This window comes from Pelodiscus sinensis, chromosome 9, assembly GCF_052426305.1.
Source record: "Pelodiscus sinensis isolate ZL-2025 chromosome 9, ASM5242630v1, whole genome shotgun sequence".
NCBI lineage: Eukaryota > Metazoa > Chordata > Testudines > Trionychidae > Pelodiscus > Pelodiscus sinensis.
The window spans coordinates 45412565-45438310 of NC_143060.1; the positions used below are offsets into that span (position 1 = coordinate 45412565).

At 40.5% G+C, this 25746-nt stretch overlaps 1 protein-coding gene and 1 long non-coding RNA gene across 10 annotated transcripts in view; one reads left to right on the plus strand and one right to left on the minus strand.

The window, feature by feature from the left end:
- The window catches only part of LOC102458603 (uncharacterized), a 155560-nt gene that overhangs the window by 115161 nt on the left and 14653 nt on the right, over positions 1-25746 (plus strand). The window lies entirely within an intron of this gene.
- The window catches only part of VAV3 (vav guanine nucleotide exchange factor 3), a 248862-nt gene that overhangs the window by 91420 nt on the left and 131696 nt on the right, over positions 1-25746 (minus strand). For all 8 annotated transcript variants that reach the window (XR_016350269.1, XR_016350268.1, XR_012905973.2 and 5 more), the window contains exons 13-15: positions 25563-25648; positions 25019-25151; positions 24555-24664 (exon numbers count right to left, since the gene is read on the minus strand). Coding sequence is in view for 5 of the 8 variants with exons in the window: in XM_075936644.2 (XP_075792759.2) it covers positions 24555-24664; positions 25019-25151; positions 25563-25648 (329 nt within the window). In the remaining 3 variants the exon portion in view is untranslated. The remainder of the gene's footprint in view (positions 1-24554; positions 24665-25018; positions 25152-25562; positions 25649-25746) is intronic.

Sequence of the window (25746 nt, forward strand, 5' to 3'; positions counted from 1 at the left end):
TCCTTCCTAGACAGTCACTTCTCATTTTGTATACGTGAAACTGTTCCTTCCTAAATGGAGTACTTTGCATTTGTCCTTATTGAACTATTTACCTCACACCATTCCTCCAGTTTGTCCAGATCATTTTGAATTATGACCGTATCCTCCTAAGCACTTGCAACCCCTCCCACTTGGCCTGATGCATTTTATCAGGCTAGGGTTGCCAGATGGTTTTAACAAAAATACCGAAACACCCTCCCTCCCACCCCCCCAAAAAAAAACACCAGGGAAAAAATTCTGTTAAAGGGGGAAAAAAAGGAGGGGGAAACCAAAGTTGTTGAGAAAAAAAAAAGAGACCCCAAGAGTTATTAACCAAAAACATAAATAAATGAAATAAAACAGCATGGCCCCTTTAATTGCGTGCAGTGTCAGAATACAGATAGGAAGAGAAGCGGTTGAGCACTAAGACCCAGGGAAGGCATTGCTTCCCCTTGCTCAGGTCTTTAGGGTTTTTGCAGGCGGCCATCTTGTTTTCTTGGTAGAGCCAGACAGGAGCTTCCCTGCAGAACCAGGTAAGCAGGGGGGCTGAGGCCGGGGGAAAGGGGAAGGGGGGGGCGGGGGCTGAGCCCAGTTGCTGAGTGTCATAGAGTTGCCAGGTGTCTGATATTTTTCGACACCTGGCAGGGGGGAAAAACAGAAAATACTGGACATTTCAGGTGTCCAGTTTCTTCTGAATTTTTTTACTGGACAGGCGGCAAAAATACCGGACTGTCCGGGTCAATACTGGACACCTGGCAACCCTACATCAGGCCCTGGTGACTTAAAGTCATCTAATATATCTAAATAATTTTAACTTGTTCTTTTTCTATTTTAACTTCTAAATCTACTCCATTTCCACTAGCATTCACTATGTTAGGCATTCAGTCACCACCAACCTTCTTGGTGGAAACTGAAACAAATAAGTTGTCAAGCGCTTCTGCCACTTCCAAGGTTTCTGTTATTGTTTCTTGTTCATTGAGCAATATTCATTGGGCCTACTCCTTCCTTGGTCTTCCTCTTGCTTCTAATATATTTGTAGAATATTTTCTTGTTACCCTTTATGTCTGTAGCTAGACTGAGCTTGTTTTGTGCCTTTGCTTTTCTAATTTTGTTATTTGCTTATATTCATCCTTTATAATATGACTTACTTTCCACTTTTTATACAACTTTTTTTTATTTTAGATCATTTAAGAAGTAGCTCCAAAACAGATGAATAGCAATTTATTTTAGAAAAGCTTGATCATTTTTCTTCTGCTTTCTCTCCCCCTCCCTACTAATTTTTTCTCCCTGATTTTGGCATCCAAGCCTCAGAATGGGGAGGAGACAGGTTCTAGAATGAGAATTCGTTATCTGGTAGTTTCCTTTTGGGGACTGACCAACATTCCTCCCCTCTGTCCCCTTTTATCCAGTTTTTAAAGGGTGAAATTATAGCCCCATTTCAAAGGGGGCCAGGATTTCACCCCAAGCAGCTACATGATTGATAGTCTCGTCAAGATTTAGTGTACAGTGAAATTATCCACTACAAAAATGTAGTATTTCCATACAGCTTTGGAAGAACTTCTCCAGTGTGATGGCAAAAGAGGTATAGCCATGTCCTGAAGCATCATCAAATACTGCCTTCCGTATCTGTAGGAATAAAGACACAGCCCAACTGTCTCAGAGTGGGCAAGAGGGCATTTCCAGAAAGGAAATTATCATTAAACACTTCTAGTTTAGTTACTGATGCCTTTATCAGATACAATAGACAATTAACAACAGAATGCTAAAAATAATACTCATATCCTGATGACATAAGGAGTAAAATGATCACAGTAAGAAAAGATAACTAAAGATACAGTAACAAATCAGGCAAAAACTGTGGACAAGTAAAACATTTTAAACCCGATATATATTGTTCATCATGTTTTCTATTTTAACAAGGAAAAACCCTCAAAAGTCCTTTTTTTAAACAAAAGGAATTTCATTGCTAGCTGTGAGTTTGAAAACTCTTTTCCACATATCAATATCCTGCCTGATCATAACATGATGTTATAGTGGGCTATGTAATCACATCAGCTGAGACTGGATCAAGTGATATGAAGTACTACAACAGCAAATGTCAAGTCACAAATTTCTAAGTGTCCTTTCCCTAATCTGAGGTTTGTTGAATTCTGTTTCTTGATTTCAGTACATTTCTTTGCAAATTATTTTCAAAATAGGTATTGCAGGATAAACCGCATGCATTAAACACATAGTAGATTAGTCAAAACACTGATACACAGTACAGGCACTAATTATTCGGATTTTGGTATATGTCTTTTTTTTCTTTTTTCCTTCCGATTTTGCTGACTATTCTTACAACTGTGTTAGTTTCTATTCTCTGTTATAGCAATAAGCCCCTTAACCTTTTTGGCATCTACACACTTTGGCCCAACCCTGCAAACATTTATGCATATAAGTGGAGCTATTCACATGAATAAATTTGTTTGTGGTTGTGTTTGTAGGATTGAGCTTATTTTACCTCAGGTGTCCTTTTTAGCTCAGAATTTGAGTCCTGCTTTAGCCCTGATCCCCATCTTTCTAAACAGATCTTCTCTGCAGTTTGAGGCATGAACGGAAGGCACAGCATTCTGCTCAGACTGTAAATAAATGCTCCAAGGTGGAAAACCTTTGAGTTACGTTTGTTATGGAGTATATTTTTAGTTGAGATATGCCCAAATATCCCCAAACTCTAGAAAAGATTAGGACCATCTCTAATTCTTATGACAGTTCTTCAACTATTTTATTGATGAAAATATTGAGTACTGAGTATAGTAGATTTGGAATTTTCAGTGACACAGATTAAGAAATTCTTATCTTTTAGTTATTAAAACAGAAGCAGTGGTCATGACATAATATATGCTTTACAACATCATTTTCCATGGTGTGAGAATCTCCATCAATGGGCAAAGCTCAGGAACTATGTTAATGGTTTGAGAACTAACATCAGAATCACCACAAAATGGTCCACCAATATTGATACTATGGATGCTGCAGCTTTTAGTGGTTGAAAGGATTTTTTCTTTTTCCCTTTCACTTTCCCTGGTAGAGTCAGATCGTGACAATGGTTTGTGGTAGTGGCAATGGTATCACAAAACATGGGCAAGTGTGAATGTCAAACTGTTTCTTAGAAGGCTGAGACAGTGATATGCTCGGAAAAACAGGAAGCACAGAACATGAAAGAATACCCCTTAAAAATGCAGACTAATGGTGAAAATAATCATTAGTGTAGGTAACCCTAAGGAGAGGAACAGAACTTGAAATTTATTACACATACTCCTTCCACCAATAGCAAAGTAATTACATTTACCAGACAGCTCCTTTAGAAACTTCTATTAGGGAAGAATTCACACTGACACGGTGGAAAATGTCCTTGGGATTACCTCAATGTTACACTAAAGTAGGCCATCTCCCTTGATTTCAGGAAGACTCAGTATCACATTGTTTAATAGGGTGTTAAGAGCATCTCCACAGTGATGTCCAACACATGTCCAATACTAAGTCCCCCTACTCTATATTCTCTGTAGTATGTCATATAATTATGCAACATTTTACCGGTAGCATGAGGTCAGTGTTTTTAAAAGGGGCTCTCCCATTTCTCCCTTGGTCTATGAACCCTATGTAGTAGTAATGCATGTTCTTAGAAAGAGAAGGAATGAGCATTTGAGGAAGCCATGTTTTTAATATTCTCATTTAGACAAACTTGTCCTCTAGTAGCTACAATAAAAGAAACAATATCAATGTATAAACATCAAACTGCAGTTTCTTGAAATATTTTGTTCCTGAATAACATATGGAGTAGATAATATACAATAGTGTGTGTCACTCAGAAGCACAAACTGCTGACTGTGGGTGCCAGCTAATCAATTGGGGTACGTCTACACTTGCTCCCTAGTTCGAACTAGGGATGCAAATGTAGGCGACTGAAATTGCTAATGAAGCAGGGATATAAATATCCCGCGCTTCATTAGCATGATCTCGCCGGTGCGTTACTCCTTTCAACCAGGAGTATGCGCTGGGATGAGTTACTTCGAACCAAACCCCTTGGTTCGAACTAATTTTACTCCTCATTTTTTGGTAGTGGCATTTTTGGAGGAGTAACGTTAGTTTGAAATAAAGGATATGGTTCAAACTAACGCATCCTGGCGCGCACCTTCCTGGTTCGAATCAGCTGTTGAGAAGAGTAACGTGCCAGCAAGATCATGCTAATGAAGCGCGGGATATTTAAATCCCTGCTTCATTAGCAATTTCGGTCGCCTACATTTGCATCCATAGCTCGAACTAGGGAGCAAGTGTAGACGTACCCTTGGGTGGCATGTGATCTTTCCTGGGTGGTCACCCAGATGTACAGCTTACTCGGAACATTGGATGAAACCATACACAGAGAAATCATCCCAATTCTCATTTCAAACAACAGCAGAAGCTTTGCAAGGAAAACTACATTCTGGTTTCCAACTTTACTCTTCCACCAGTCTTTGCTTTAAATGGCCTTGGGCTTCCCCTCAGCCTTCTGAGGAAAGCCTTTTCTTTCCTAGTGATTTACTGAACATTAGCCCCATTGGGACCAATTCACTGCTACACAATCAGCCCAGAGGACCTTTCCATACATGTCTTGCTATTTCCCTTGTCATTCAGATCATCTCCACTCCATCAACCATACAAATAACTGTTCTAGGATCAGAATCTCCATTATCTCCTCCAAAGCCTTAGTCTCTGAACAAATCTATTTCCTGCATAGTTCTCAGAGTTCTATACTGTTAGCAGTTTCCCAGATATCTCATATGACAGAACCCTTATACCACCAAAGCTTCAGGTATTATGCCTTTCTGTCAACATCATATTTGTGAAATACTGCCACTTTAGAGCAATTATAATCCCAGATATGGAGAATTATCCGTGCTCCGTGACCCTTACCTGTCAGGAAAGAAATCAAATTAATAGGCCATGCTGTCCTCAGCCACCCACATAAAACTTGGCCACTTTCCAAACCGTGCCATAAAGTGTAACATAGCATCAATCCCCTAAAGCTTCTGCAACCTGTGTTTCTCCCAGCAGTAACCTTGCCCTAGATTAAGGACAAGAGTGATTGGAGGTAACATTGCGGGTTATTTAAGCAGCTCGGTAATACTCTAATTCTTCACATGCCTGTACAATATAAAGTAAATTCTCATCGTCATCAATACCCACTTCAAAATACCCAGCCACCACTGAGAAGTTATATTAACTGATTGATAAGCGTGTCTTATAATTTCAATAGTCACGATTATGATTAAAGAAACTGGGTGAGACAGGAAACCATGAAAGCTAAAAGTTAACATTCAATGCCTAATATACCGTGTTTGTACTTTTTAGCTATTCCAATTCATAAGCCTTTGATTCAGTTTTCACATGATAAACATCTCGGAACAATTTCATCTAACCCAGGCCAAAATGAAAACATGGATACTCAGTAGGATCTGCTGATATTCAGGAACCTGGAAAACTTCAGCCACTTATTTAAGTGCTTCACTTTACATACCCAAGTGTAAAAATTTCAGGTCCAATAACTTTTCCAAAATATATGCCACAATGAAGGCTATGCACATGTAAGGCTATGCACATGTAAGAGTTTTAGCCCCTTACTAAAACTCTGTGGGAGTTTTTGGTTCTCCAGCTCCCAGTGTCAAAAGGGGAAGGGTCCATGAGACTGACAGACCCCAGAAACAATGGAAAGCAGCCAACACTCCAGCTCGGCCTGATTGACAGGTTGGACAGGCCAGTGAGGAAAGTGAGAGGCCAGGCCCTGTCCTCCCTGTGAGCTGGGATTGTTCTGGGTCTCTCTAAGCAAGGAGAGAGCTGAGAGACTGGTAAGAGGAGCAAGCTGTATGCAGAAGAAGTCCTGCAGTAACAGAGCCAGACACAGACAGTCCAAGGAGTGCAAGCTGTGCTGAGGGGCAGTTTTGCAGCAATAGAGCCAGTCACACACAGCTCAAGGAGTGCAGACCCTGTGCTGAGCAGCAGACTGGCAGTGCTCAGAGAAGCCAAAAGGGACAGAGAAGCAACGCAAGGAGCTGGAGACTGGTAAAGCAGCACAGCCTGCAGCTGGGTGTGGTGAGCAGCTGGGACCAGCAAAGTGTGAGGAGAGGCTCTGGGCAGGGAGATATCACCAGCCAAGAGGCCCAGCAGGCCAGACTGGGAGAGGGGTCTGGACACTTAGAGCTTGAGGCAGTGTGGTCACTGCCAGAGCAAGCGTGTCCAGCCTGCAGCCCCACTGCAGCACATCCAGGGCCTCTAAGGGGCCTATAAGGAAGAGACTGTGAACTGTCCTTACACTCTGCAGGCTGCTGTTTTGATATCCCTGTGCTACAGAGCAGGGCTGTGTGTTCTCATTTAACCATTCTCATTTTTTCTTATTCTTTTCTCTTTAATCAGTTGATGTTTAATAAATTGTATTTGCTTTGAACCTTATGAAATGATCACTGGGCAAAGAAAGCATGCAGTGTAAAGAGAGCACCTTGGAGTGGGGACACCCTAACTCCTGCCCCTAGTGACTACAAGGTCGGGGATTAAGCCCCAGGAAACCTGGGCCCAGCCTTGTTGGGGTTTCGAGGACTCTGCTACTCAGGAGAGTGGAGGGGCTGCCCTCAGGATCAGGGAAGCCATGGGGTAAAGGAAGTGGGAGCAGGGACTCAGATCCTTTCGCTGGTCCATTTCACCGGGGTGGTATAGAAGCCAGGAAAGTTCCCCACAATAGCGGGACCATTCCCCCGCTTACACACATATATCATATTAGACACGTTATAACATTTCTTTGCTCAATAAGGCCAAAATCTGAGATACTGTGTACATAAGATGAAAACAGTGTTCTAAAAGTAATGGAGAACAGTAGCCATTGGCTTTTGTAATGACAATTTAAGTTTTTATTGTCAATTTGATGTGTATTTTCACCAAGGAAAAATACCAAGTACCTTTCACAATGGGAGGTCAGACTAAATGGATGAATTGTTATTGAATAATTTCTCTAATATGTTAGGCATGAACATGCTTTTCCTTACCATCAATTCAAACATCCTCCGCACTAAGTCAAATAAACTGCACTAAAAACACTACTAAACTTGCAGCCTTAGCACGCTATCTTGTATAACTCCAATATGCACTACCCTCGTTATGTAATTATTATTGATAGCATGTCCCAACAGGATAGATAAGAAAAGGTCTAAAGCGTGCAATATTCTGGCTTCCCCTGTAATGTAGAAAATAAGGACATCAAAATCTGTCTTTACTTCTCAAAAAGTCCACGTATCTAAAAAATATAAATGCTTATATCCATACTGAAAAAGTTCTCAAATACTCCAGTCATGTTATATTTCTAGTAGAGACTCTTGAGAAGGAACTACAGTCTACAGATTTCAATATTTGCATTACAGACTAAGAGATCTTTTATCTGCTGAGATTTTTCTGAGTGAGGATATTAAAATACGTATTTATAAAAAATAATTCAAATAAAGTTAAGAAAAAAATTGGTGCTTTAAGTAGTGGTCACTAAAGCCCTCATTATAAACAAATAGTATCAGCTGACTACATTTATGTAATAAAAATATTAAATATATCTAATTGATAAGTCCCTGATTAACCTTGCTAAATTCTTATAGATTTGTGAAACTAAAATTTTCAAACGGGGAATGACAGAAGTGATAAGATACAATAGTAGAAGAAAGAAATGAATGTCTTAGAGTAGAAACCACTGGAAGAAAGATGCATTTGAACTCTTGCTATAGGTAAGAGAGGCTACTAATGACTAAGTTACTCTTATCCAACAACTCTGAAAACCTATGAAAAGTGAATTGTGGTCCTTAGTCCAGTTGGTGGTGAATAAATGTCTGCATCACAATTCATACCTCTGCAGAGGAGCAAAACCAGGAACTGAATGAACATAAATAAGATATTATCTCTTATTTTACCTGGGGTTTAAAAACTTATTTAACATTACCATTAATGGCACCAGTTATCATTTTAGTTAAAAAAAAAATCCCAGCTATGTGCCACCCCCTGCTACCCAATGACTGGTTCCCTACCTCTCTCACATATTTAAGGGCCATTTCTTTTTAATTGCTTCACTGGCAGCTTTACAATACTAGCTAGGTTTTTGCAATTAAGACCTGTACAGATTTTCACCTCTCTCGGTCAAGGCCACTGTGGAAGTTTTGCTTAAAACCAATACAAACATTTCCATTAATCATGAAAAATTGCTTCTCTGGGACACTTAATTAACAACTCAACTTTTCCATCCAAGATTCCAAATAACTTTTATCTAATTTATTTTCTTCATAACACAGAGAAAGTTGTATTGATGAAGAAAATGGAGAAAGATGTTTCTCTGCATCACATTCCCATGAAGGGAGCACGCCAATATCATATTGCAGGGATCGCAGCAAATCTAGATGACAAAACCAAACACAAATAAATCACAATTATCAATAAATTTAGAGGCAACCCAGAAGAACCTAGCATGCCATCCTAAGTAACCATAAATGGAAAGAGGATATCAACAAAAATCAGCCACTGACCTAGAACTATGGAGCAAGTTGCCCCCTCTGCTAACAGGTACAGAGAGGATGAAAGCAGTGTTAACAATGGCCTAATGTCAGTAGTATTCACATGGGAGAGAGAAAATGAACCTCAAAGACATCATTCAAGTCCCCATATTTTCAGCATTTGAACCTCTCTCCCACTTTGCCATACCAATTGAAAAAGTCTCAATGAACCGTGTTACTGTATGGATAGAGAGACCATAGGAGTAATGACCCACAGTTGAGGACTGAGTTCAGTATTTGGCATTGGTGATCAGACGGCTAAGGTTCCTGCTTTCCCCCCTTCCCCCTCCTATTAGCCTGCAAAGCTCTCTCCTCTAAGGTGTCAGAGTGATAGGATTTTCTGAGGTTGTCTCAACTTTTTCCTCCTAATCAGTTTTATAAAGGAGGTGATGATTTATCTTTTGGTATTTTTGTTTGGAAAAAACACACAATCCACATCAGCTCTTTACTAAGTCTAGCTAATTGTTTCCACAGAAAATGCTCTGAAACTTAGCATCTGATTTAAAGAAGTTAAGACATTTGTGTATCAGTAAAATCAGTCAAAAATGTTACATATTGTTTTAAACTGTTATGCCATTTCAGTTGATTAAATCTTGACTGGGAAGAATCATATTTAATACTTGCTGATCAGTGACCTCTAGTGGCATATCAAAGTATAAATATAAGTATTTATACCAAGTATCTAGCAAGTAATCTGAGGTGAATTACAACTGTTTCAAGTATTGAAAAAGAAATGCTACAGGGAGTTAAGAAGAGCTCATTGCCTTGAACTCTGCTCCACCCCTCAACCTTGTGTCAAACCTTCTCAATTAAGAGTTCTGTTATTGTTCTGCAGTTAGCATTTTGCTTATGATAATTTAAAACACTGTGAATATTATTGGTGTGAATAATGAATACTGAACTGGCACTCTGAGCATAAGCTTCTCAAGCACATTTTAAAGTATGTTTGATAAATGAAGTTGGATATTGCATGTATACATCTAATGGCAACACCACCTTATATCTAATGGCAACAAAAATTTCTGTTCCATTTGATCTTACTTATTATCTTAATACTAAATATCACTACAAGAAACAAGATTTCAGAAATAGCTGCCTTAAATTAGGTACCTCAATTGTATTTGGCATTTAAATGAGTAAATGGCCTTATTTGCAACATGATGAGCACCCAGAAAATTAGCACTCACTACAGTGAAAGTTGCTATGTACTCAGCAGTTTTGAAAAATCAGGAATATTAATTAGATCCCTAAATATGTACTGAGGAACTTCACATTAAATTAAGTTCTCAGCCCAACTGTCTAAATGCTGTGCAATTTACAACTGAATTTACAAAATAGAAAATTAAATATGTAATTGCTAACAAAACCAAAAGCCTACAGAAATACATACAAATTTACCTCAGCCAAATCTCTGCTGCTTTCTTCCACAATACAAAATTATGAGGAAAGCTAAACTTGCTTTTCTCACCTTTCAAAGTTCTCATTTTTGCATACTATATACTAGGAAACACCATCTTACTTTTGTTGTCTCCTCATGTCTCCCCATTCATATTCAATCCTGTTCAGAAGCTGAAAACCTCAAGAAATTCACCCTAATTTTGCCCTAACTCACTTTAAGTTGGTTTAAAATTAAGTGTGCACGTCCAATAGAAATTATCCCTAAACCTGCTCCTGGCAACTCCATAGCTCTCCTGCCCTTTGGTAGAAGCCAAATGACAGTTGCTAGACTTTAATTTATTCACTTAAACTAATTGCTTTCCATAACATCCCATTACCAGACAGAAATAGATTTGTGCACTAAACTTTGTAAAAACAGGAGTGTAGAGAAACAAATGTAAATACATAAATCTCTCGGGTTAGGCTAAGGCCTTTTAAAAAGATCTAATAAATACTGATTACTGATATTCTCAGTTCAGACTCCACATATATTTTAGAATCATCTTTGAAGATTCTTTTTTATTGAATTAATCAATCAATTCTTTATATTCTAATACCCAGACATTCCACTTTTGTCAACTCAGCAAATCTCCATCAGGGAAACACATGTTAAATACAAGTAAACCATGATTTCAATCAAGACTTCGCTAGAAAATTTGCTTATCTGATAATACAAGTGACCTTTTAGAATTTTTCAATAATATAGTACATGACTTCAATCAAATTGGCTCTCTTTTGCCAGTATGTTCCTGATTACCTATGCAATATAAAAAACAGCTCAAGTATGTGCTCATTCAAATAGGTAACATACGTTTACACACAGCAGTTCCTGATAGGTAGGCAGCTATATCACATTACACTGTGGCTGTGTCTAGACTGGCAAGTTTTTCCGCAAAATCATCTGTCTACACTGGCTGCTTGAATTTCCGGAAAAGCACTGACGATCTCATGTAAGATCGTCAGTGCTTTTCCAGAAATACTATGATGCTCCTGTTCAGGCAAAAGTCTTTTTCCGAAAGACTTTTGCGCAAAAGGGCCAGTGTAAACAGCACATAGTGTTTTCCGCAAAAAAAGCCCCGATCGCAAAAATGGCAATCGGGGCTTTTTTGCGGAAAACCACGTCTAGATTGGCCACGGACGCTTTTCCACAAAAAGTGCTTTTGCGGAAAAGCATCCTGCCAATCTAGATGTGCTTTTCCAAAAATGCTTTTAACGGAAAAGTTTTCCGTTAAAAGCAGTTTTGGAAAATCATGCCAGTGTAGACGTAGTCTATTTGTAATGTGAATCCACAAATAAATCTATACATTAATCGTAAATATTCACTGGATAAAACCCTGAATTTCCAAAGCATTTAAGTAATTATTTCAATGCCATGTAAATAGGTATTTGGGAGCCTAATTTAGGCTCTTGTCCTTGGAAATCTGGGCCTCAATGGTTTACCCTAAAGTTTACAGTTACCACAGCTAAGTGTTCATATTATAGCTCAAATGTCCTAAACATAGGGGTAATATAAGGCCCCGATCCTGCAAGCATATTCACACAGAACAACTTGCAGGATTAGATCCTAAATTCAGTACAGGTTTAATCTCTCTAATCCGGAACCCTTGGGACTTGACTGATTCCGAACCAGAGAATTTTCTGAACCACAGGAGGTCAATATTGAACAGCAGCATTATCAACACTTCCACTGCTTACAAAGTTGATAGAGGACATTTACAGGGAAATTAGAGCTAAATAACAGCACAGAACACTGAGAGCTAGGACTGGTAGCTATAAATGAACTTAATAGGACTGCGGGAAACTTGGCCACTCCCAGGAAAAGCAGACATCCAGCTAACTAAAATCATTCCAGACGTTCAGTGTTTCTGGATGAGAGCTCTGGATTAGAGAGGTTCAACTTGTACTGAAAAAGGAAAATCTGCAGAAATATCGAAGAAGGGAGTGAGTGTCAGTCAAAAAAAATTTATATAAAAGTGGTAGTTTTGTAATTTTGCTTTGTTTGGAATATTTAATGAGAGTCCATAACAGCAAATTGTAAATACACTGCAAAAGATAAATTGCAGATCTACTGGCCATAGGAGGTGTGCACACAGTAACTAGCACACCTGCTGTTGGCCCATGCCAGCCATCTTAGGCTCATGGGGCTTGATCTGCACGACTACTTCATTGCTCTGCAGACTTCTGGGCTCGGGCAAGGTGGAAGAGTCCCAGGTTCAGCTCCAGTCCAAGTCTTGAAGTCTACAAAGAAACAAAGCAGTCCCACAGCCTGGGTCCCATGAGCTCAGGTCAGCTGGATAGCCTTTTAAGCATAGAAATATTTATCTTAATTGGGAAATTAGTTATTGGGCAATATTTAAAAAAACCTCACCAAATTTGGGAAGACAGGAACTACCTCTCCAAAGATTGGTAAAAATAAAAGATAACATTTAATTCTTTAAATCAACATGAAGATTAAAGACTCTCTAAAAATTATTTAATTTTTAAAATGTCTATTTTGAAAGCTGACTTTTATATAGAGAGCAGAGGTATCTGGACTAATTTGAAATTTAAACACGGTATCTAAACCCTGAAGGAACTAAAAAGATCTCTCAGAAAATTTTCTAGATAAAGAAAAAAGTTAAATGTAACATTAAAGATACTCTGAGAATTTCCCACAACAAAGACAAAAGCCAGCTGCATATTCATGTACTGAAGATCCTACCAAGACCAGTCCTTAAAATGTTAAGGCAAATTCAGAGGTAACAGGAGCTGATATCTGAATTAAACCAAACCACTGAAAGAAGCACCCCCTCCATCTTCAGTAAGACTACAGAGAAAGAAAGACATAAATCTCTCTGAATGGAGCCATCAGCACACAGTACACAGCACAGCTCTGGCTTCTACAAGCAAATAAGCAAACAGCATCAGCAACAAGACAGCTAGAAGAATAAAAGAAGCTACAACATAGCATTACAACAAAAATTCCAGCACAGCATGGTTTCTCCAACATTATAATATCAGTGAGACTTCATCACTAGTTTCCTGGAGTTTGCAAAAACACTCCCAAGAGAATAAAGATTTCCTTTAATAATTTTTCTGGGATATTGAAATACTATTGCAAATTAAGATATTTAATAGATTCTATAGATTGCTTAGCCAATATTCCTGGAGATGAAACATCATCTAATCTGGTTAAATACAATGAAACAGTGTAAGTGTCTTAACACTAATTTGCTCAAGACTCCTCCTTGAAGGACTTCTTTAAATAATTAACTTAAAACTTTATTCACTTTCATTGTGTGCTGTACTCCTCACTCTGGCTGGGGAGCACAGGGGACAGACAAACCTGCCCCTGCCCCAGCAGGAGGATATGCACCCTTCCCTGGCCCTTGGCCTGAGGCAAGGGCCGCTTTTACCCAGGCCACCACTGGGCAGGCCTCTCGCTCCTAACTCCAAAACTGGGGGTTTGCAGCAGGTCTCTGTAGTAGGGGGCCCACCCATGCCTCCTCAGACTCCCTCCCTACTGCCTCCACCTAATGCTGTTAAGGATTGTTCTCTCAAACCTCTTCCTCTCTGTCTCTCCACCATCTCCCTTCCCTCCTCACCTCCCCTCCCCCCAGCTTCCTACTGCTGAGGTTTTTAAAGGCCCTCAGTCAGCCAGCAGAGGAGTTAGCTGTCCCCTCCTGAGCCAGATCCCTCCTAGCTGCATCTAATTGCAGCTCTCTGCTTCTACTTACAGGGTTTTTTTTTTTTTTTTTTTTACCCTTTTGGGCTGCCCTTTTCCCCATTCTGCAGCAGCTCCCTGACCTGACCCTGCCACAGGCCATGGAGAGGCACTTCTCAGCTGGCTCCAAACTGCTGTGCGGAGAGAGGGATGGGATAGTCCTCTCCCCCCAAGGACATCCTGCAGACTGAACCCCTCGTTCCCAGCCTCACCCCAGAGCCATGGTTTAAATGAAGCATGTGCATTTTCATTTTATTTTCAAACACACACACAAACATTGAGTTAAAGACCTGAGCAATGCCGAGTAAATCCTCTAGTATTATATAAAAAGGAAAAGTATAATATAGGTACAAAATAATAAACTGAATATTACTTTCCAATATGAATATGTCCAAGCCTTGTCGAGTGGTGTGCCCTATGGTGCAGGGAAGTGGCCAACTGTCCTGCTTGCTACCCTCTAACATTGGCCCTGCTGAACTCAATGGCTACGTCTAGACTGGCATGATTTTCCGAAAATGCTTTTAATGGAAAAGTTTTCCGTTAAAAGCATTTTCGGAAAAGCGCATCTAGATCGGCAGGATGCTTTTCCGCAAAAGCACTTTTTGCGGAAAAGCGTCTGTGGCCAATCTAGACGCGGTTTTCTGCAAAAAAGCCCCGATCTCCATTTTCACAATTGGGGCTTTTTTGCGGAAAACAGTATTGTGCTGTCTACACTGGCCCTTTTGCGCAAAAGTCTTTCGGAAAAAGACGTTTGCCCAAATGGGAGCAGCATAGTATTTCCAGAAAAGCACTGACGATCTTACATGAGATTATCAGTGTTCTTGCGGAAATTCAAGCAGCCAGTGTAGACAGCTGGCAAGTTTTTCCGCAAAAGCACATGCTTTTGCGGAAAAACTTGCCAGTCTAGATACAGCCAATAGGTTTCAATATATCAAGCAGGAAAATTAACATACTCCCTGAATTTTTTTTTAAAGCAGTGTGTCCAAATAGTGTAAAGTGAGACAGTTTTTATTTTTTTGTGTTCTCTCTGGTTTATTTGGCAACCCCTCTGAATGCCTCTAATGGTCCTCGGTGGCCACTACCCCCCAGCAGAGAACCACGGCACTAGATTGCATTTTTAGTAATTTGGAGAATAAAATGACATGTAAATCAACAACTTAAAACACCTTTCTTTCCCCCAGTTTTAGTGAGTAAAACTAACTTCTACCTTGAGTTTAGGTAATTTAGGGCCATCACTGGATTTTCCATTTTGAAAAAATAACCCTGCCCCTTTTTACATTCTCGCCATGAGTCAAGAAACAGCACTAGAGGCACATCTATACTTACCAGAAGATCGACACTACAGAGGTCTAGTATAGACCCATAAATCAAACACGGAAGGCAGCTTCTGCCAGCGTCCAGTACTCCTCCTCCTCTAAGGAATAAAGGAAGCCGAAGGGAGCATTTGTTTTTGTCGGCCTCCCGCAGGGTGGAGACTGCCTCATCTCGGCTTAAGATAAGCCAACTCCAGCTACCCATTTTATGTAGCTGGAATGCGTACCTTAAGCCGACCTCCCTGGGCTACCATGGAGCAGGCATAGGAGCAGCAGGGTGTTCCAGAAGACATAACGATGCTGATCCAAGCACCATCGTTAAGAAGATTTAGGGGGTGGGGAAAAAAGGCTCACTGCATCCATTTAACAACACTTATTTCTTTTCCCCCAAAATGCCAGGAGGCCATGCATTCAAAACGAACAAACCTGGAGATGCCAGGCAAGCCAATAGGGTTACCAGGTAGCTTCAGAAAAAATACTGGACACACTTGATGGGCGGGGGGGAAGCTGCCGGGAGGGGAGCAGGGCTGGGAGGGAGTCAGGGGGAGAGAATCATATGGTGGGGATCAGGACTGACCCGGGCACACGCAGATCTCAGGGTGCTGCCTGTCCCGCGCATGGTCCCGACGAAGCACGAGCAAATCCAGCTACCACTCCACAATGTGCTTGAACAGTGCTCAGGAGCATGGACAGGGCTTCTCTTCCTTCCCAAGGTGTCACTCCCACGTCAGATGCAACCAGAGGCTCCCAGCGCCAATTGCGCCCCGTCTCCCAGCCACTCCTCCCGCCCCTGCCAGGCTTCCGTCGGGCGCCCAGCCAGAAAACCAGAAAATACTGGACATTGCACATGTCTGGTATTTTCTGAATTTTTTTTTTTACCAGACAGAGGGCTCAAAAACTGGACTGTCTGGTTGAATACCTACAAGCCAATGGTGCTGGGGATATAGGAAGGAAGTACTGTTCCGGACTAGATAGCAGAAAGTGAAGCCTCCTCCCTTTTTCCATAGCTGCTGTGTGGGCAAATTTAATCCTTTCTAAGTCTACCCTCTATTCAGTCACTAGGAAGACATCTTAGCTCTCTTGCCCTGGCCCCTTCTTTACCCTCAGTGATTCCTATTTTTTCAAATAAGCTGCCATTTGTGGTACACTGACTGTAATTCATGACAATGCTTAGTTACATTCAGACCTACAGAGGTAAACAACACATTTCCTTTCTTTTAATACCCTGTCTGTCTCCTGAAGTGGTATCAAGGAAATCCAAATAGGCATCTTTGTGTTTTGCTTTGGTAAACTAAGTGAACTTAGATCCAGTTTGTTAAAAGTGGAATACTTCTCTAGACTGTTGGGAAAATGCAGTGTGTATCAAAAGCTTTTAAAATGCATTGATAGCAACAGCTTTAACTTTGTATGTCAGTGTTCAATATGTCACAGCTCAAATAGTCTCTCAGAAGGAGTTTTAATGCATATGCATTATTAATGCAGAATCTGAGGGAACAGATCTATCTGAGTTGGATTTGACCAATAAGTCATTAGTCACAGAGCATAAAACAAATTTGGGAAATGGAGATATAAGAAGAGATAAGAGAACCATTTTCATTTACCCTGTATCTAGTACTATCTTAAAAACAATCATAAAAAACATTCTAGGTAACCAAAGGACTGTATCCATTCATTATACAGCTTTCTCAATTTAAAATGAAGGTGCATGCTTACAAAGGATGTGATGCACATATTTATCAGGTCTGTAGAATGAATCTCAGGATTGTTTTCTTCATTCAAATGGACTGTTCTAGCTTTCTGGCATTAAAGAATGAGAACTGGTGTCCAAATGAAAAGATAGGTTACCAAAAGCAGCAGATTAGCTCATGCCTCTACTGTAGCACAAACTGTGAAAGAACCTATTAAAACGCCAAAAACTGAATGCATTACTGTTAAAATCAAAGGCACAATGTCAGTAACTCCCTTTCATGAGAGAGAGAGCTTTCAAATATTTAAGAATGCTGCCCAAAATGAGAGATTTCAGATAGCTCAAATATTTTATTCTTCCTAGGACAAAGAAAGAGTTCAACATCCAGTTTTAAGTAAAGCACAGTTAACTTTCAGAATTCATAGCAACAAGGTTTTGTGAAGAAATTAGCTTGTAAATTAAAAAAAAAAAAGATTGACATTTATAAGAATAAAAAGGGCATCTGCAGTAGAATTAGCTAGAATAAATCTGAAAGGGCCATTAACTCTTCTACTTTATAGTATAAACTGATAGATAACAAGAAGGAACCTTAACTCTGCATGTTTTCTTTTGCATAATTATTAGGTGCATCATGGGAAACTAAACATTTCCTCTGAATCAACTAGCACTGATCACTATTGGAGAAAGGCTCATGGACTGGATGGGTAACTGGTGTGTTTTAGAAAAATAATGCCTGCACGCTCTTACAATTAGCTATTAATAGCTGTATAAGTGTAACAAGTGGACCTCCTCTCTTAGGTCAAAGCTCACTATTATGACTTGTACTATACAGGCAGTCCCCGACTTACACAGATCCGACTTATGTCGGATCCGTAGTTATGAACGGGGCTTTTCTCGCCCCGGAGGACGCGGACGGCAGGACTGCCCAGACGTGCTGAGTTCCCGCTGCCTGCGTCCTCCGCGGCTTTGATCCGCATCTCTCTAGTCTTCTGGGGGGGCTCCCCAAGCAGACCAGGGAGATGCGCCCCAGAAGACTAGGGAGACGTGGAGCAAAGCCACGGAGGATGTGGGCGGGACCGCGGCGCGTCTCGGTGGTCCTGCCGCCCACGTCTCCCTGGTCTGCTGGGGGGGGAGGGCACAGCTAGTGCGCCCCTTCCCCCCCCGAGCAGACCAGGCTTTTCTCGCGACGACTGGGGTAGAGCAGCTGGGGCGCTGCCCGGTTGGTCCTGCAGCGCCATTCCTCAGCGCTACTGGACCAACCGGGCAGCACCCCAGCTGCTCTGCCCCAGGCGCCCTGATTCAGCCACTGCTGGTCAGTTTGGGGCAGAGCTGCTGGGTTGCTGCTGGGTTGGTCCATTAGCGCCGAGGAGGGGCACTACTGGACCTACTGGACCAACCCGGCAGCACCCCAGCTGCTCTGCCCCAGGCGTCCCCAAGTCAGCCGCTGTTGAAACTGACCAGCGGCTGACTACAGGAAGCCCGAGGCAGAGTTGCATTGCCCTGGGCTTCCTGGAATCAGCCCCTGATCAGTTTCAACAGCGGCTGACTTGGGGACATCTGAGGTTGAGCAGCTGGGGTGCTGCCGGGTTGGTCCCCGCAGCACTGAGGTGTGACGCTGCAGGGACCTACCCGGCAGCACCCCAGCTGCTCTGTCCCAGGCATCCAGATTCAGCTGCTGTTGAAACTGATCAGCGGCTGATTCCAGGAAGCCCAGGGCAGAGCAACTCTGCCTCGGGCTTCCTGTAGTCAGCCACTGGTCAGTTTCAGCAGTGGCTGAATCTGGACGCCAGTTCCGACTTACATACAGATTCAACTTAAGAACAAACCTACAGTCCCCCTATCTTGTACGTAACCCGGGGACTGCCTGTACTTACATTTTATATCATTAACTTGAGGAGCATGAGTGTAAGATTCTGGCTGAACTGCAGTATCAACAGTTCTCAGGGGAGATGACAGCCCTGCCAGGCCCCTGGGCAAGGGGGGCAGAGGATTGACTCCTCTCCCAGAAGGGGCGGTAGCCTCGGGCAGAAGGGGCGGGGCTGAGGGCAACAAGCCATCAGTGCTGCCAGACTGCACTCCCTACCCAATGCTGCCTGGGTGTGTGCAGAACCCCACCTCTCCAGGTACCCTAAGAGCTACCTAGAGCACATTGCACAGCACTCTGGTGGCAATTTAAAGGGCTCTGAGTGCCGCTGCTACTGTACGAGCAGCAGTGGCAGCCAGAGCCCCATCCCCAGGGGAATTTGCCCCTTTACCTCCCACCCTATCTGTGGGCCTGAGAGTTCCTTAGATATATAATGCCTTGTCATCTACATTATTAGGCATGCTGAAAATTATATATAACCTGCCACTTCCTGAATACTAAACACTTTCTGTAGCACTTTTTAAAACAACAGCACACATTACACTACAAAGCTAAAATCTAATCTAAAATGATCAATACTGCTCCAAAAACAAAACACCAACTGACCACACAACAACTACTTTTAAGAAGTACAATTCTGTTGAAACAACATTCAGTTTTGTTCTCCACCTATGCATGCATCATTCTCATTAATATCAATGCGGACATATAAAGAAAACACTAATCTCTTCAAAAATGGAAAAACACATCAAATTGTTCTTTGTCAGTTACATTTATTCACATGGAACTCTTTTGCAAACCCACCACGTGTGTTAGTACAGATTGAACCATTCTAGTCTAGCATGTTGGGACCTGACCAGTTCCGAACCAGAGAATTTTCCAGACCATGGGAGGTTAGTATTGTCTAACAGCTTAGACAACACTTCCACTGCTTACTGGGCTGTTAGAGGACCTTCAGGGGTAAATTGGAGCTAAATAACAGCACTGAACGCTGAGAGCGAGGACTCGTGGCTATAAACAAACTTTATGGGACCACATGAAACTCAGCCACACCCATGAAAAGTGGACATCCCCTAATTAAAATCATTCTGGACCATGGATATTTCTGGACAAGATCATTCTGGACTAGAGAGGTTCAACCTGTATATTAAAAGTTCCAGCTTTGGGAGGCAAATTATTTTTAGTGTGCTGCTCCAGTGCCCCAATTCTTTCTATTGCTGCCAAGAGGATCTAGCATCCTGAATTAACTGACAATTTTGAAAGGTTGTAAACAACATATTAGATTCAAGGCCAGTTGAGCCAGCCTCAATTTTGCAGATTAGTGTGAATAGGTCAACAGCATTAAATTTAGTGCTATGGTACTGAAGTTTCTCATGTAATTGAAGAAATACAGCATATGTATTACCTGTCTTTATTAAAAAATACTTTATTAAAAATGCCAATGTTCTTATTGGTAATAAAAGTTGAGATGCATACATTTAGTGATTTTTCTAAACAATACAGTATAGTAGCATCTGAACAACAGCAAACACAGATACAGTGACAGGAGAATCGTCATATAAATTGAAACACTTAAGAATATCTGAATATATTTTATATTTTCTTGCAGCTATACCTACTTCTCTCAAGCTTCCTCCACTATAAATGACCTGCAATACTACCATAGATCAGGCCTAGTATTTGGCATAGCCCAGGGATGGGCAATAATTTTTGAAATGGGAGCCACTTCACACATTTCTGAAGTGGCTACAGGCAGCCTCAGAAGTGGCAGGGCCTCGGATGGAAGAGGTGGGGCCAGGAGACTTCCCATGCTCCCCTGCCCACAGACCTTGATTGGCCTGGGGGCGGAAGGATCGCATGAACTTTTTGCCCTGCCCCCCAGCACCTGAAGAAAACCACCAGCTCCCCCTCATCCTCAATCGGCACACGGAGGCTCTTACCCACCCCTGAGGTAAGGAATGGAGGTGCAGGAGGGCCTGTGAGGGAGTTTGAGTGAAGGAGGCAGTTGTGACCTGGGGCACAGGACCAAACTCTGATTTCAGCTACACCATTACAGATCAGGAGCGATCCTATAGATACTTCAGTATACTTAGGGCTTGTCATCTAGAAAGTTAAAAAATGTGCTCATTCTAATATACGTTATTGGGAAGCAAAATAAGCTATACTGATAGAAGGGGCCTCTGTACTATTACCTCTGCCTCCAAACTAAGGTTCATACCAGTATAACAATTTCTTTCTTTTTTTTTTTTTTTTTTTTAAAGCACACCTTGAATGGACAGTTAGATCAGCCAAACTTTTTTAGACTGGACTCTAGTCTTGATTTAAACAGATGTAAATAAAATCTGAATTTGCCCATAAATCAGTTCTCATAGTAACATCTGTGCAATACAATCTTCATTCCAGAGGCTTTGCAGATGGCAGTGGATTGGCACAAATATAATTGAGGAGACCATAGTAAAATGCTGTTTCTAATACACAGGAAAGAATCCAGCTCACTCCTTTTCAGTTGTCTTGATTTTGCAGTCCTAACAGAAGTGCTAAATATGTAGTTAAACTGTTTTACCTGTGAAGTCAGTAACAACAGTACTGAATGTGCCGAAAATTTTTTGTCATGTTACTATAATAATTTTTCAGAGGAAAATTATGCTTTAATAGACTCTCTATGGAGTAGGAAATACTACTGAAAAAAACAGACCTGAACAATATGGAAAAACAGTGGTTTTAGTTTATTCCCAAAGGCATATTTCATGCTTCAGCATTTATAATCTCACTAGAAGATTCACCCAGTGTTGTTTGGATCCTTAATTAATTTTTGTTTTTTGGAAAACAAAATGAAAATGTCCATGCTTCATTTAAATCATTGCTCTGGGTTGAGTGTGAGGGGTTCAGTATGCAGTCTACACTGGGGAGAGAGGATGATCCCAACCCACTCTCACCACAGCAGCTAGGGGCCAGGTGAGAAGTGCCTCTTCAAGGCCAATGCACCTCCAGCAAGCATAGCTAGAGGAGGGGTGCATATCCCCGCACTGAGGGACAGACAGAAACAGACACCCACACTCTCTGGAATATATAGTAGATAGCTGTCCCTTTCTCCACTCCTGCCCCCTGCTGGCCCAATGGTTGTATAGCTGTCCTGGTGCCCATCTCTGGCCCCTTGCTGCCTACCTATGGTCATTCTACACTATAATTATTCCTCTTACCAGACCTCTCCCTTTCCATTTTATGAGAAATAACTGAATTTCAAGCACATCCCATTGTCCTTCCACAACCAAACCCTTACCTTGCTTCACATTATAATAAGTGGAAGCTGCATACCAAATTTGTTGTTCCTAGCTCTTACTGTTTAGGAGCTATTCTTGAACAGATAAGCAGACACACATTTCTAAAACACATAGTTAGATTAGCACACTAATGCTAAGGTAAGTCATGGGAGTGGGAAGTCAGGGATCCTACCAAGCTGAGTGACACTTTTGGGAGATATTCCATAAAGCCAAAGCCCACAAATGAAAATGCATTAAAAAAATGTTTCAAAATGTATAAAATTCTATACGTTTTTTTAAAAATCTGATTTTGTAGTTGTAAAAATAAGGGAGCAATAACACTGTCTAGAGCAAAGAAAGTTACAATTCAGTTCTGCTAATACAAATCAGCCCTGACCTGGAGCAACCCTGCTATTCCAGCCCTGTGCTGCTCTAGATTACAACTGCCAATCACGTGGATCAATGTGAAATTGTGGGGTGTTTATGAGGTGGACAAATATCCATGAAGGGCAAGGCTGAGACCACCAAATCTCATTTTTTACTGGTGACCTAAGCTGAAAGGAATCCCAGGTGAAAGGCTACTGTATTAACCCAGGTTCTGATCATTTATGATAATCAAGAACAATAGATTGCCTTTCCCAAAGCACTGTTATGAGTAGTGCTGCACCTCAGCTGACCTACTTTTTTATAACTATGTGCAATAGCATTAGCTCATCACACAGAGAGAGAGAGTGAAACAGCACAATTTAAGGATATGAAAGCCACCAAAACTTCCATGCAAACAATGATCAGAATTAAAGAAGTTCATGCACAGCATCAAATACACTTACATGTCAAGTGGATTCATTGTGATTTTAGTTGAATCACAATATGGGGGTTCTGGAGATCAGGTTTAACATGGCTGCAAAGAAATCTGGGAAGGGGTAAGAGAGGAACAAAGAGCAGAGACTGGGAATATAGGCTTGGGGTTGGGACAGCAGGGATGGTCACAGAGAAATGTGGCATGGAGCAATGTTTTCCCTCTATCAGCAAGGTGTCCCTGAAGTAGGCAAGAAGAAGCATAGGTGGATTTAGAGGACACTGGCTAGAGTAGGATAAACAGGTTGCAGGAAATCCCAAGAGAACAGGACAAGGCACAAAAAACACATAGATGGGGAGCGGGGGGAGAGGTCATGAAAAAGGTATGCAGGAAACCAGGAAAGATTCTGGGACAAGGCTCTACCTGGGGTTTGGAGAACCTGTTCTATTACTCTAATTTTATTAGCTGGCTGGCCGAGTAGATCATTATTTGTATAACTGTGGTAGGGTGGACATTATTTTCAGTTGTAAGTCAAATTAATTAAGATGTGGGGAGCTTTTATGGCAGGAGTTGTTTTATTGCTATCTAAATATAAGGAAATATCAGCAATGACAGCATAGGAGGCATATGCAGGGAACCAGGGAGACATGGATGTAGACAGTGAAAGAAGAAGTAATTAGTTTTCAATTTATTGTATTTTTCCAATTAAAAGCCTCTCCACTCCCACCTATCACACCCAGGGTTAACTCCCATTAGCACGATACACCTCCTAAGGATTTGATATCAGCAAAAAGGGAAACAATATTTGGTGGACCTCAGAACCCATGGCAGAGCAATGCTCTCTTCCTGCAAATCTTCCATGCTACCTGCGATTTAAACTCTTAGTTTCATTAAAAAGAAAAAATGAAAAAACAAAAACAAAAATGTAATTAACAGGCGTTAAGGTGGTAAGTGTAATTGAATGGAGTGCATCTACCAACATCCCTTTCAGGCAAAAAAAAAAAAAATCAATGCCCAAACCAAAAATTCATATAAGTGATACACTGCTTTTGTTAATTTCATCACTATCTTAGATGCAAATATTCCTTTGCTCCCCTTTTTTTAAAAAAAATGCACTGCCTCTCTTTTTTCCTCCTGATTTCTTTGTTCCTCTTTTAAATTTAATCAGAATACTTTCAGTATCAATAACCATGTTTGTTTTTCCAACAGTATCAGAAATAAAGCCGAAAGTACATAACTATAATGCAATCTGCAGTGTCTTATTGGGACATATTACTTTTTGAAACGTCTAACACATTCATGCTACTTTTAAACTTAGAAACACACACACACACACACACACACACACACACACACACACACACACACACACACACACACACACACAGTGGGGGGGGGGAGGAGTTAAGCCCTGAAAATCCAAGTCAATAAACCAAGCAACCTGATCCAAATGCTACATAATAAATTAGTTTAAAGCCACTAGGAAAAAAGCCAACATCCCCATATCTCTTAAAATGTATTTCAATGTTCCAAGAGATAAAGATGGAAAAATCAGTCATTATTATGTTAAATATTTATTGCTTAAAACAATAAATATTTTCCCTAGGTGTTTCAGACTGTATTACTAAAACAGTCTTAGTAGTTATGCTAGAAAGCAACACACAGCTAACAGTGCCCTCTCTCTTTCCCTAGAAGTTTTTCAGGGAAAGACTCTTATTTTACATTGTAGATGTCAACTATGAATTGTTTTTTCAAAAATTCAAATAAAATAATCTTCTAGAATCTGCAGACTTGTTACCATTTAAAATGTATATTAAAGCACTGTTTAAAATATTCCTAGGTACTGGTTAAGAAAATGATTTTATAGAAAATATACACTTACAGTGCCATTTCAAACTGCTCAAGCCACTTTTTCTTCAAATCTTTAGTTTTGCAATAAAATTCCAACCCATTTTGTCCTTGTATGTGGATGAGGTAGAAGCCATAAGACCACTGTGCAAACGATATGGTAATTCACTAGTTAACAAATGTAATATTCAGGAAGAAAGAAGACAATATTTTTATATTCATCCTATAACACTAACCCCAAGAGGTTGGAAAAACAGAGCTTATACTATTTTGCACCTCTGTTCAGTTTAATAATGGCTCATAGTTTTTCATTACATCAAAAATTAACATAGTTGAAACCCTTTAATAGTCATCTACTTTAAACCACAATGTTCAGTGCGTTTCTGTTACTATATGGCTTTGAAATAAATTATTACACAAATTGCTGGAGTGTGCTTGCAGAAAATTTTATATAGTCAAGATCTACAGATTTCAAATCTTTAATATAGTGGCATATACCTTTTTATTTTCTTTATCTGTGGTGGGATTATTTGTGATTCTGTATTTCTGAAGATCTATTATTTCCTTCATTTCATAATTATCACCTCGCCGTTTGCACACAATTACTGCTAGATCAAATAAGAAGATATGCCTATGAAAACATAATATAAAAGGGTTAAAAAAACTTCATCAGTATGCCAGTATACTAATGCTTTTAAAAATAATATACTATCATATAAAACATTGCGTGGAGCACTTATGATTTTGAAAGTTAGCAATTGAATTACTGCGTAACAAAACATAAGCCACTTAAAATACTTTTACAAGAGGTGCACAGGGATTTTGATGTTAATGTAATGGCTGACTTCCCATGAACCACTTTGAAATTTACTTCCTTTACATTAATGTCAATAGGTACTATGCATGTACAATGAAAGTAGGAAGTACGCACAAGAATTCCTGAACTAACACCATATTTGAACAGGCTATGCTATGCTGTATTTTACCAGGATTTGTTGAATACAAATTCTGCCTTTAACAACCCAAGTATCTATGTTCTCACCTGTCTTGTCTTGCACGTTTGTCTAATGTAGTCATCTTTATTTCACCATCACCTTGTGGTCTTCCATACGTTAAGAGAGAATGGTTCTAAAAACAAAAACATATCTATATTTAACATATATATGCCAGCAGAAGAATTAAGATAACGTGGCATTCAAGTGTCAGTATGGTCAACAAAGCCAGAT